Source organism: Mandrillus leucophaeus, unplaced genomic scaffold (genome assembly GCF_000951045.1).
Source record: "Mandrillus leucophaeus isolate KB7577 unplaced genomic scaffold, Mleu.le_1.0 Scaffold156, whole genome shotgun sequence".
NCBI classification, from domain to species: Eukaryota; Metazoa; Chordata; class Mammalia; order Primates; family Cercopithecidae; genus Mandrillus; species Mandrillus leucophaeus.
This window is the reverse complement of record NW_012101543.1, coordinates 4,506,134-4,520,302: the sequence shown is the minus strand read 5'-3', so window position 1 is coordinate 4,520,302 and position 14,169 is coordinate 4,506,134. Positions and strand designations below refer to the sequence as shown.

The 14,169-nt window shown below is 34.8% G+C and overlaps 1 protein-coding gene across 1 annotated transcript in view; it reads right to left on the bottom strand.

The window, feature by feature from the left end:
* The window catches only part of PDE3A (phosphodiesterase 3A, cGMP-inhibited), a 311,744-nt gene that overhangs the window by 60,280 nt on the left and 237,295 nt on the right, over positions 1-14,169 (bottom strand). Inside the window, exons 3-4 of the mRNA XM_011975469.1 lie at positions 5,654-5,911; positions 2,964-3,118 (exon numbers count right to left, since the gene is read on the bottom strand). Coding sequence (XP_011830859.1) covers positions 2,964-3,118; positions 5,654-5,911 — 413 coding nt within the window. The remainder of the gene's footprint in view (positions 1-2,963; positions 3,119-5,653; positions 5,912-14,169) is intronic.

The following is a 14,169-nucleotide window of genomic DNA, read 5'->3' as shown; positions in this document are numbered from 1 at the left end:
TTTTTCATCGTTGTTCTTTATTTCCGGATTCCTGTTTAAATTTCATGAATATGAAATATTTGGATTCTGTAAAGGAGAACAGCTTAGGAAAGGCTTTACATGGTTTCCTCATGCTGGCACAGCAGAGGAAAATTATCTATGTGCCTGTGATGGAAGATCTCAATCTTCTTCCCAAAGGTGGTCTTATGCTCTTATTATCCCCATAATGACTCCATTCTAAGTCCTTAAAGTCTGATTAGGTAACTGTCTCTTTTGCCAAGTTTACTGCTTTCTTTTTGCCTGAATATACAGGCAGGGGTCAATTCCAAGGTCAACTTGGAATGATTTAGGCTCTGATGTATTTCAGCTTTTTCTATTTCTCTAAAGCCTATTTTTTAAAGCACCTACTTGTATTCTTCCATCTAATTTACTCCTCCAATTATGTCCAAGCTCCCCTTTTTCCTAATGACTCCTTGTAATTGGGTACAGAGACTTTGGCAGCCTAATGACTTGCCTCTAAGAACACAGTACATTTCTAAGTAGTAGGGCCAAGACCCTTCAGATTCTCAGTCCTGTGTGCTTTCTACCAGACTGTATTTAAAATTACCCAGAGTAAATTATCCAGCTGTATATATAAAGGAATATAAGTTGTGTTCCTAATTTTTATTTCTCACTCTTATTCTTCTTTTAGAATAAGAGACCCAATAAATGAACAGATACGGGAAGGAATAAATAAAAGGGCTAAAAGGGAAGAAATTTCAGGGCTAAAACTCAAAAGAAGGTTTTAACTTTGATTTATGATCAAGCCAAAACTAGCTGTATTTAGCGGTGGTACTACTGCCACTTACTTAAAAATGGTTTTTCCTTAAAGGGATCAAATTCTATTCAGAATGAATTTCCTTTCTTCACAATGATGAAGAAATTATATTGCTTTCAGATTTTACATCAGTACTTTTCACAGGACAGTGAGATTATGAGATAGTATATCAGGCAGTGAGGAAAACGTATACCCAGGCAAGACATCTATGAGTATTTTTAGGAATGAGAGAATGAGAATGAATGGAATCATATGCTACTCCTTATCTCTATTGTAAATATTTGGATGTATCCATTTTACAAAGAAGAATGACAAGACCCTCGGCCGTTAAGTTCTTAAAAGTTCTTGGAACTTTTTTCCTTGTCATGATTTCAATTTAAGCCCTCAAGTTCATCTAATTGACTAAGAGAAGAGAAAAGCAGGGGAAATAGGATTTGACTCGAAGTAACAAAGAATAACAGAAAGAAAGACATTTGACAAGGCATGAGTGGATTTTTGATAGTCATTCTATGGGAAGGAAATCATGAAGCACTACCTATGCTATGACAGGAAACAGCAAGATGCATTGGCAGAATAGGTAGACTCTAATGATACACACTGAAAACGTAATTCATTTTATTAAGCAATAGTTAACAGTAATACTGTTAACATTTATCAGTATTTGCTGCTGTAGCAATTGTCAATGATCAATATTTTTAGAGAAAAATATTACCATTGACTTCTAATTTCAAATTTCAAGAAATTTTCATGAAACACTGCATAATCTCTTCTTGTGTTTACAAGTTTTATAAAAGTCCAGGTAATAGGATGGAGTGGAATTTTACTGACATATAAAATACATAATGACATTTGAGTTTGCTTCCAATTCTTTTTTTTTTTTTTTTTTTTTTGAGATGGAGTCTTGCTGTGTTGCCCAGACTGGAGTGCAGTGGTGCGATCCGGGCTCACTGCAAGCTCCACTTCCCGGGTTCGTGCCATTCTCCTGCCTCAGTCTCCCAAGTAGCTGGGACTACAGGTGCCCGCCACCACGCCTGGCTAATTTTTGTATTTTTAGTAGAGACGGAGTTTCACCGTGTTGGCCAGGATGGTCTCGATCTCCTGACCCCGTGATCCGCCCACCTCGGCCTCCCAAAGGGCTAGGATTACAGGCGTGAACCACCAAGCCCAGCCGAGTTTGCTTCCAATTCTACAGATTTTTTAGAATACAAATAATATGGAAGAAATCAATTAAAAAATTTTAATCAAAAAAGAGAAGTCAGCAGTCATTAAATTCTTATAATCTGAAATATTTCTATTAGTTTCAGTATGGTGGTTTATTTATATCCCAGACTAAGGATCAGGAGAAAATTACTTCTGATATTGCTATCATGTAATACGACATAAATGTGGATATTTTTCATTCATTAGGTTATTGATAAAACTGATATATGTGCTTTAAAAACCTGAAATCATATGGTAAATGGTCTCACAATTAATGGATTTGAATAAAGTATGATAAGTACAATATTTTTATTCTAAATAGAAAAGGACACAGTATCTCCTTCTAAATGCACTTTCCTTAGCTATTTTCTTCAAAATTCTTTTTACATGTTAATATAACCTTTTCTTTAGTTTTGGTAATTCTGGCTTTTAAGTTGCTTTGAAAAATTGGAATTAATATCCTCAGAAAAGTTTAAATTACCAAATGTTTGCACTTATCTAGGTGTTCTTAGGATGATCTGCTTTTGATTTGCTCTTTTGTCTTTTGTACAAAGCTAAGACAGCTGGTCTTGGGGGAGGCTAGTGACTGGGCTAGGGGCATCTCATATCAATTGCAAATGTCAAGTTAGACACTTTTGATTTAAGGATCCCAGTATGAATCTCAATGTAGATAAAATTACCTACCTTTGCCCTGGAGCTTAACCCTTCCCCTCTAAGGTCACAATGGCAGAGATCACATCAGGTCATGCTTTCCACTTATATTTAGGGTCACACAACAGATGTTAAACCTAATTATCTGGTGTTAACCCCTATACTGCTCTGCATTTAAACCATGTACCCTTTCCATATTCAAAGCTGACCTCCAACCAAATGTAATGGGTTAGCCTTCCTTCTCTTGTAATTTACAACTCATTTTTGGTAAGTAACTTCTCTAAGAGACATTAAACCAGCAGGAGCCGTATGCCACCTGGATGAAGGTGCTTCCTGCAGTTTGATGCTGGTGCTGCGGTCTCTCCGTACTGGTGCAGGCTCCAAGGTAGGTAGACCTGTGGCCGAGGTGGTGGTGGTCCAAGTGGAAGAAACTCGTCTCAACAAGCCAGGGGGCAAACTCCTTCTCAGGCGCTAGGAAAGAGACTTGACTTCATTACCAAGCATATTTTATATCTCTTAAATTTTATGTAATATAATAGAAGGAAATGAGCTTTTCATTAGAAGTGAATTAACTAAATTATATTGGTTGAATATCACCTATCTAAAATTTGAGTGCTCAGAAATTTAATAAAAGATTATCTGGCCAAAATGAACGCATATTATAAAAATCAGCAGCCAGGCGCAGTGGCTCACGCCTGTAATCCCAACTCTTTGGGAGGCCAAGGTGGGTGGATCATCTGAGGTCAGGAGTTTGAGACCAGCTTGAACAACATGGCGAAACCCCATCTACCAAAAATACAAAAATTAGCTTGGTGTGGTAGTGGGTGCCTGTAATCTCAGTTGCTCAGGAGGCTGAGGCAGGAGAATCGCTTGAGCCTGGGAGGCGGAGGTTGCAGTGAGTCGAGATCATACCACTGCACTCCAGCCTGGGTGACAAGAGCAAAACTCTGTCTAAAACAAAAATAATAAATAAATAAATAAATAAATAACCTTTTAGGGTCTTTATTTCAATGCTTATACAAATATGTGATTATAGGAGTGAGTCAATTACCTCTGGGATAATTTTATAGTTATATTTATTCAACAGGATTTACAAACCTATACACACATATTAGTTATTATGAGAAGTTTTTCCTCAAAGGTCACTTGCTTGGGAGCATGAATTAATTTATATCACCTTGCACCACAGTCTATACCGCCAAGTATTATTGACTTTATTATCTTCATTTACAAACAAAAGGAGCTCAGTGTAAGAATGTAAGTCTTTCACAAAATGTACCACTTCTCTTATGGTTAATGTAACTTAGACATCAGAGATACGGGTAATGTCATCAGTGTCAACTCCTCTTAATAGGAGACCCTGCTGGCCAACCTGCTGTTCCCCTTCTTATTTCTTCTCCCACCATATCCTAAACAGGACATGTAGCGTCATCTGCACTGAGACAAGAGTCTGGGATCACTAGGATGAGCACCAACCCTCTAAAGTGAGTCTTGACCTTAAAAGTTAAACTAGGGGGTGCGGTGGCTCATGCCTGTAATCCCATGTAAACCTCAGCTACTTTGGGAGGCCGAGGCGGGTGGATCACTTGAGGTCAGGAGTTTGAGACCAGCCTGGCCAACTTGCAGTGAGCCAAAATCGGGGCACTGCACTCTAGTCTGAGCAACAGAGTGAGACTCCATCTAAAAATTAAAAAAAAAAAAAAAAAAAGTTAAACTGAAGCTCTTTTTTCTATAACTTCAGCAACAGTCATAATAGACAGAACCACAACCCACTTTTGTTTGTGGCTAATCACTCCTAATAAACCTACCACACAGGCATAGCTCACAAAGACATTCTGCTCTTCCGAAGAAGGTAAAAAATTTTGAGAAATGAATTATATGTCAACTTGGGATTTAAGAATAGCTCTGACATTAAATAGTTTCCAGTGTCTCTTAAACATCTGAATGTGCATCTTAGAAGGTAATTCAGTTGGAAGAGAAAAAGTCAAACACTCTTAAATACCAGGTTTCTTGCCTTAAATCTGTCTTTGACCTCAGGTCTATTTTGAGACCTGAAGGAACCAGTTAATCTTTCTCTCCATTTCCTTACTGTCATATTATACTTAGGTATATCTTTCTTAGGGAATTGCATATTGGAAGGAAACTATGTAAATATGTTATTGACAAAGTTATGAAGATCACATTCCTGAGAGAAGAGACGCACAACAGCAGAAGCACAGGTGTCACTGACTGACCACCAGCTCCAAGGGATAGCTGACTGTCTACTAAATAAGTAACTGTGCTGAATATACCAGAGACCACTGACACTCTGATTTTCTTGTCTTTAATATGCCTTATTTTTAATTAATATTGAGATCTAAACTGGGTGAGGATCCTCTTATAATTGACTTTCATAAAACTCATACCATATATGTAAAAAGAATAAATTTGTGTAATTTCTTCCTTTTACATATAAAATATATGCTTATAGAAATCACTAAGGACATATTTCACTTTAAATAATCTATAATTGACTAAAACTGTTCTGGGTTCAAAACTGATTGTGTATTGGAAAGTCATGAGGGCATTTTGAAGTATATCATTCAAGAAAATCGAAGAGTAAAGAACCTTCAGTTTTAGGAGTCAACGAATTTTAAACAGAATCTGCACTAGAAAGGAGCAAGGATTTCTGTCTTTTTTTGTTTTGTTGTTGTTGTTGCAATATCCTTATCACCTTAGAAAAGCATCTGGCATATAGAAGAAAAAACTTCTTGCATGTAACATGAAAGATTAAATAAAAGAGGTAACATAAAAAGATACATTTTCTATGTATAGAAAACTATCAAGTATAAGGACAGAAGTCTTTATGTTTAAATATTTATTACTTTTGTCACCATGATCAACACATTTTGCCTGAGTCACTGATATTAATCTGCAGATGGAGTTGAGGTGACAGGAAGGAGGCCTAGAAGACAATTAAAAAAAAAAATAGTTTAACCCTTTAAGGAGTAGGTCATTACTACCTACCTTTGGAATAGCAAGCTTGTCTTTTTCAGAGCTCTCTTCAGAGTCCGAACAGGTATAGTTTTCACTGAGCGAAGTGACGGGATTCACTCTGGGCTTGTGAATGGCCTGGAAGGTGAGCTGTGTGCTGAGCAAGTTGCTCACGGCTCTCAAGGATGTGCACACGTTTGGTGGAAGAGAAGGGTCTGCCAGGAGGTCGGTAATGAGGCCGTGGGCCTCGCCCATGACGGCGATGTCCACAGTAATACTGGTTCCTGAAGACTGGAACACAAACCAAGACAAGATCAGGTAAGAAAAGGTCTGAATCGGAAGGCACAAAGCATTAATTTGAACTTTTTCACTAAGAAATGAATGGGATGATTCTTTAGGATTTCAGTACAGTAAAATTCACATCACCTATTTCAAATTCTACTAAAATGTGCCCTAGCAGTCATCCGTTTTTGCATTTGCGGCACATTTTTTAATGCTAGAACTCGGGGAGGGGTCAAGCATATTGGAAGAAATTAAAAAGATGAACACTACTTTTAAAAGGCAAAAAGTTTCAGAGATCTGGGGGGAAAAAACTTCATATCACTCCTTATGAAGAGCTCAACATTTTACACGTATGTTCTTTAGGAATTTCACTCCAAAAGCAACATGAATATACCATAAAATGTTATTTTTAATAATATTTTAATGTGACACTTGAACCTGATGTTTATTCAATGAATATTTTTGCTAATGGTAGTTATTCAACGAATGTTGTTAGAGATAGACACACAAAAAACTCCATTTGTGTGCTAGTTCACACTCTGTCTCTCTTCTTGTTGTTGGTAAGAACAGAAATTTCAGTTCTGGGATTCTGTGGCACATCTGTCATATTCTGCCACACTGCCTATCAGAGCAGAGTCATTACTCTGTCCTCACAGCAGAAACGAAGAGCACAAAACACAGAGGCCAGGAAAATACATATAAATACATAAAATAAACTCCAAAGAGAGACAAAACAGAAGTATAAAGTTGTACGATTAAAAGAAAATATGAGGGACTATTTTATAATCTTGAAATTACAACATTTAAAAATAATATGAATTCATAAACTGCCAAAGATATTCCTAATGTATCCGACTAAATGAAGATATAAAGTTCTACATAAGAAAATATACCATAAGCAAAGGAAGAAATGGTCTGTGAGAAAATGTTTGCCACACAGAGAAGATAAAACATATCCAAATATAGAGCTTCTAAAATCAATAAAGGATAAAATTGAAAAAGGAAGTGAATAGACAATTCAAACGAAATGTAAATAACCAATATATATAAAAAGCCTCTTATGTCCCCTATAATTAAACTGCAAATCAACATAATAAAAACAACTTTCACTTACAAAATTGGCAAAACAGTAAAAGATTTATAACACCAAGCATTAGTAACGGTTTGCATAAATGAGTAGTGAGGAAAAACAATCCAAAATGTTTGGCAGGAAACTTTGCTAAGCCTATCAATTTGTAGCTTAAATGTGTGTATCCTAAGATCCAGCAAAACAACATACACATCTGGTCAAAAGAAATACTTCTACAAATATCTAAACATATAAAAACAATAACACAACGGGTATAGCAGTGCTCTGGCAACGACAACCAAAGAATGTAACCCCAAGATGCATATAAGTAGATAAATTGATCTTTTAAAATTGTCATTATATCTGTATTATAAAGTTGTATATCTTTGTTTAAAAGATGTGGGTAGATTCATAAATTATTGTCTAGAAAATATTGTTCAGTGGGTGGAAAAGTATGTTGTAGAAAAAGTGAATATATATTATTCTTGTAATTAGAAAAGTATCATAATTATAACACCTAACATCCATAAAGATATCTAGTCTTGCAATACCTATAAGTAATGAATAAATGACTCTGTAAAATTCTCATACAGAAAAGTTATGTCTTTTACTGCTAAAATTACAATAACTATAATAATAATGGTAAAGTTGACATTTATTACCCACAAGTCTACAAAGTATTAATAGGTACTATAATTACTTTCACTTTCATTAGACACAAATAATTTGCCAAAATCAGACAGGTTGAAAGTGGAAATATCAGGCTGCAATCAAAAATAGCTTGATTCCACAGCTCCAGAGCTGAACCAGCATGGTGGGAAAAAAAAACCAAACAAAACAACAACAACAAAAAAAAACCCAGAAAATCTTAATTTGATGTGCTTAAATATGTCTGTAATTACTTAATGCATAATTTAATAATAGTGCCCATGTTCTCTGATCACAGGCATAAATATCTCTTATGAACCATTATGAAAATTTAAGTGAAATATTAATAATTTTAGTATATATAGTCATGCATATGTCATATTTGTGCCTGCAGGGTTAATTTTATTTTTCTGAGCTAAAAGGAGAATTTTACTTTCCTTATCTTAAAAATAACTTGTATTGTGTATCCTTGAGGCTTACAACATGATGGTATGTGATGTGTACAGATAGTCCAATGGTTACTATAGCGAGACCGATTAACATACCCAGCATCTCACATAGTATTTTTGTGACAAGAGCAGCTGAAATCTCCTTATTAAAAAGAATCTGTAATACAATACAATTTTGTTAACTGTAGTCCTCGTGTACATTAGATTCCCTAGACTTACTCATCCTATACATCTGCTACTTCGTATCCTTTGTCCTACATCTCCCCATTTCCTGCCCCTTCCCCTGACTCTGCCCACGGTAACCACTGTTTTATTCTCTCTCTCTGAATATTTGACCTTTTTAAAAAAAATTAAGATTCTACATGTAAGTGAGATCATGTAATATTTTTCTGTGTCTGGTTCATCTTACTTAGCATAATGTCCTTTAGGTTCATCTGTGTTATGGCAAATGGCAGGATCTCCTTCCTTTTTAAAGGGTGAATGATATCCCATTGTATGTATATACATGTGTGTGCCTATAGACATACCACGTTTTCTTCATCCATTCATTCATGGACGGATGCTTATGGTATTTCCATATCTTGGCTATTGTGAATAATGCAATGGACACGAGGGTGCAGATATCTTTATGAGGTGGTGATTTTATCTTATTTGGATCATATAGTTCTATTTTCAATTTTCTTAAGAACCGTTATACTATTTTCCATAACGGCTATACCCATCTACATTTCTAACAGCAATGTTCTAGGGTTCCCTTTTCTCCACACTCTTGCCAACATTTGTTATATCTTGTCTTTTTGATAAGAGGAGTGAAGTGATATCTTACAGTGGTTTTAATTTCCATTTCCTGATGCTTAGTGATGTTAAACACTTTTCCATACATATATGTCGGCCACTTTCATGTCTTCTTTGGAGAAATGTCTGTTCATGTCCTTTGCCCACTTTTTAATCAGGTTGTTTTCTCCCTATTGTGTTATAAGAGTTATTTATAAAGTTTGGATATTAATTCCTTATCAGATATATGCTTTGCACATATTTTTTCCCAGTCTATCAGTTGCCTTTTCATTTTGTTGATTGTTTCCGTTCCTGTGCAGAAGCTTTTTAGTTTGATGTGGTCCCATGTACTTATTTTATCTCTTTTGGCCTGGGATTTTGGTGTGTTATCCAAAAAATCATTGCTAAGGTCAAGGTCCAAGAGCTTTCCCCCTATGTTCTCTTCTAGAAGTTTCATGGTTTCAGGTGTTACATTTTGGTCTTTACCTATTTTGAGTTGATTTTTGTGTGTGGTGTAAGATAAACATACGATTTCATTCTTTTGCATGTAGAAATCCAACTGTCTCAGCACTTTTTTCGAAGAGATTACTCTTTCCACCTGTCTCCTCCTAGCACTCCTGTGTAAAATTACTTGAGCATGTATGTTTGAATTTACTTCTGGGCTCTCTATTCTGTTCTATTGGTGTAGGTTTCTGTTGTTAGGCCAGTAGCATACTATTTTGATTACTATAGATTTGTAATATAGTTTTAAATCAGAAAGTGTAATGCCTTCTACCATTTTCCCCTCAGTACTGCTTTGGCTATTTGGGGTTTTTTTGTGGTTTCATACAAATTTTACGATTATATTTTTCTATTTCGTGAAGATGCCACTGGGATGTTGATAGTTATTGCATTAAATTTCTGTATTTCTTTGGGTAGTATAAATATTTTAACAATACTTCTGATCGAGTAATGGAATATTTTTCTATATATTTGTGTCTTCAATTTTTTTCACCAATGTTTTACAATTTTCAGTGTACAAATCTTTCACCTCCGTGGTTAAATTTATCCCTAAGTATTTTTTATGCTATTGTAAATGGGAGTGGTTTTTAAATTCTTTTTCAGCTAGGTACTTATTTGTATATAAAAAATGTTATTGATTTTTATCTGTTGATTTTTAATCCTGGAACTTTGCTGAATTCATTTGTTAGCTCTAACAAATTTTGTGTGTGTGTGGAATTGTTGTGGTTTTCTACATATAAAGATCATGTCATCTGCAAATAGAAATAATATCATTATTCAATTTTTTAATGTTTGTAAAAATGCTACTGACCTAACATCCCTTTTAGAAATAAGTATTTTAAAGTGCATCTCTAATCATTATGCTTCTGAAAATCTCATCCAGTGTGGTCCTCTGAAATAGTAATGTTTATTTTTGGCCATGTTGTTCTAATAAATAATTCACTGCACTGTTTCCATACAAATTTGAAATTTTAAGTCAAACTTTGTTTTCAAGACATAAATGTTTTTGACAAAGAAATTAAGTTCATTCTCTAGTAATAACTAAAAAGTTCTCTTAAAATGTTTTCAGTACATAAAATCTGTAAGTCTGAAGAAAAAGTAGAACATGTTCATGAGAATTACATGTTTTAAATAAAATATTGGGAAGAACACAAGTCTTTTTATAACTATCAAATTGTGTGTCTTTTATAATACATTTTATTTTTTCTTTAAAGTGATAGATGTATGTCTTGTATATACAGAAAAAAATAGTAAACATTTAAAAAGTAACTTTAAAATAGAAACTGAAAACTCATCTTTATAAGTCAATGTCACAGTTATATAAGAATTTAGAAAATAAGCACATTATGTATTTTGATGCTACTATGCTACAGCTTTTGCAAAAGCAAAGGTCTTTAATTAAGGGAAAACAAAAGCAACATTCAAGCCAAGAGACAAATTATCCGTATTGAAATTGGCTAAGAAACTGAAGTGAACACTTCTACTATTGGAAAAAAAAAATCTCCTCAGTATCATTAAGTCAGGTCCTCGCTTTACTGTTTTCATGATTCTAGAATAAAATTATGTTACAGTCAACAGATACATCACACATAATAAGTTATTACCACTTTTTTGCTCAAATAACTAAAGGCTTCAATGAGGCATGCAATTTAAAACCAACAATCAGATTTGTTTGCAGCAAACCTGCCAAGGCTAACCACATATGAAATGGTGAAAGACAGAAAGATGGACTGGCTGCTGTTTCAATAAATAGCAAGTAAGCTATAAAGGATGGGTATGTCTAAGATGTCCCTATTAAGGAATTTTAAGGGAGAGGGGTTTTGGGTTTTGGTAGTGTTTTTTAAATCACGTACAAAGTAAGAAAAAATTGCATGATTCACACAGAGGGTATTTCCGTGCCTATTAACTTTGAAAAAATAATATAATTAAATATTGAGGTATACCAATGGTACTCAGAAATATTTTATTTAACTGGTGAAATTTTAGATACCGATAATAAATACTAAATGTTACGTTTATATAAAAGTCAGTTTAAAGAAAAGTCTTAAAACTAACAATCTGAAACCATCTTTCAGTGCAGTACGAGCCACATTAAGCACAAAACCGCAGTTGAATCTTGTTATGGTGCAGATGATCAAACAAATCTTTTCCTTTTAAAAAAAAAGTTACCAAGCAATATAAAACATTCTACTTCACAGACTCTCCTTGTAATAGAAATATCTATATTTAACATTTAAGAAAATGCAAGTGTATTTCCCTAGACAGTATTTAAATGGCAACCAAATTTGGATTGCCACCTTTAAATAGAAAATGTGGAATTTCAGTGTCATAAACAGTGGAGGAAAGTGCGGTTTTACATATTAAGCCAAAAATAACTGATACTTTTGGTAAATTCACCATTTTTCAAGGTTTTTTTTTTTTTTTTTTTTTTTGAGATGGAGTCTCACTCTGTCACCTAGTTTGAAGTACACTGGCACGATCTCGGCTCACTGCAACCTCAGCCTCCTGGGCTCAAGTAATCCTCCCACCTCAGCCTTCCTAGCAGCTACAACTAGAGGCTCAAACCACCATGCCTAATTTTTTGTGTTTTTGGTACAGATGGAGTTTCGCTATTTCGTCTAGGCTGGTCTTGAACTCCTGGGTTCAAGCAATCCTCCCACCTTGGCCTCCCAAAGTGCTGAAATTAAAGGTGTTAGCCACTGTGCCTGGCTGACTACTCAGTTTTTAAACAACTTCCTTTTCCTCTTTTATCTTCATCCAGTCTACCTTCCCATTTCCAGGATGTCCTACCTCATCCTGGCTTTAGACTATCACAGTTGTTAATGGTCTTGGTATATCATAATCTAGAGGGGTTCCAAGTTATTTCACTCATCATTAACCAAAGGCCCAGAAAGTTTGATGCTATAGATAAGAAGTTTAAAATACAACAAGTGTAATCAATATTTTACATACTTTTAGACATGTGCCTATCAATTACAGAAAATTTGTTTTAATTTTTTTTTTTTTTTTTTCAGATGGAGTTTCGCTCATCTCCCAGGCTGGAGTGCAATGACATGATCTCAGCTCACTGCAACCTCCACCTCCCGGGTTCAAGCGATTCTCTTGTCTCAGCCTCCCAAGTAGCTAGGATTACAGGCATATGCCACCATGCCCGGCTAATTTTATATTTTTAGTAGAGACAGGGCTTCTCCATGTTGGTCAGGCTGGTCTTGAACTCCCAACCTCAAGTGATCCGCCCACCTGGGCCTCCCAAAGTCCTGGGATTACAGGTGTGAGACACCGCGCCAATTTGTTTTAATTTTTATTACTAGTGGGTAAAACCTTTGACATTGCAGTTCTGATATTATAAAAGGAAAATCTTCAAGTATGCGTGGAGGTCAAAAGGCATCTTTTTTTGCATGCTATAAAAGGCATCTAAGTTTCTAAAATGTTGTAAATTGCAAACTATAAAAAATTCTAACAAGTCTATGTAACCAAGTTACTAACAGAATGTAAAATAAAATTGTATATCATTAAGTAAGATATCAGATTATTTGCTGTGGTGCTGTGTTTGAGTTCATGTCAAAATATTGAGAACTGGAAAATTTCTAAAAGAAAAAATCTAAGAATGCTTAGGAAACAATTGTGTGAAAAGGGTAAATGAAAACAAACCAAAAAAAAGCAGAAACACATCATTTTATTTAAAGAAAGTAAAGGTGCCCAAGGGAAAAATCAGAAAAAGACTGGAGAAATGGTAGGGTAAACAGAAATTAATTCTTTAAAATGATTAGGGAGATGATCTAGCTTGGGGTGTAGATGAAGATAATGCATCCAATTCTTGATAAATTTGCTCTGAGGTAGCACCAATATAGTCAAATTATGGTTCTGCTTCCTATATATTTTAAATCACAGATTAAATTGATAACTTAATTAAATAGGCTGAATATGTCCCTGCCCACAGGCAAAACATGCAATAATTCTCCAGTCTTCTGATTCAGTGAACAATTTGGCGTGTCACTTGCTTTGGAAATTAATTTATTGTAACTGGAGGAAAAGAATTAGAAGCAGCACCAAAAGCCTCTCTCCATAAGTCTACATGAAACTTAAAGATAGGTTACAAATGCTGAAACATTAGAATTGAGAAATTATCTAGATAACCTAGTAGAAATGCTATATACTTCAAATTAGGCCACTTAAAACTATTTTAAGTTTTACGATGATTTCTAAAACCAAACCCACAGGTTTCCTAGAGGCAATACTGTATCCAATAGAGCACTCAGGCTTTTTTCCTCTGAAATCAGAGAACTGGGCTGGATCTCTTGAAGGTCCCTCCCAGTTGTGCAAGTAATTCATTTCTCTACATAGTGTATATACACACACACACCCATCAAATAAGAAAAAAGAAAAAGATTTTAAAATTACATCTTGGCATCCTAAAGCATTTTACATTTTTAAAAAAGATTTTTAAATTATTATGTAGCCTTAGAAAAGTCCTTATTGTATTAATTGCTAATATTTCACAAGTTCTATCTTATAAATTGTTATCGAGTCACTGATGCTATTTCCTTCTTATGGTAAATTGCTTAGCGTACACTGAGTGCTCACAAGGAATAGGCTATTTGGTGAAATTTCCATATGCTTCTCCCAACAGGTAAGTTACGCATTTGCCTAGTGTCAGTTTCCTTTCTTCCCAAATCTCTTTAGGCCTGTTGTATTTGTCACTGTAAATTACATAGGCTAACAAAATATCTACAAAGAAATGACACCTGCCTAAAAATGGAGTTGTTTCCTTGAAAATGAAGTTAGGTAGCTTTACACAGACTTCATAAATAGACTTCATAAGGATG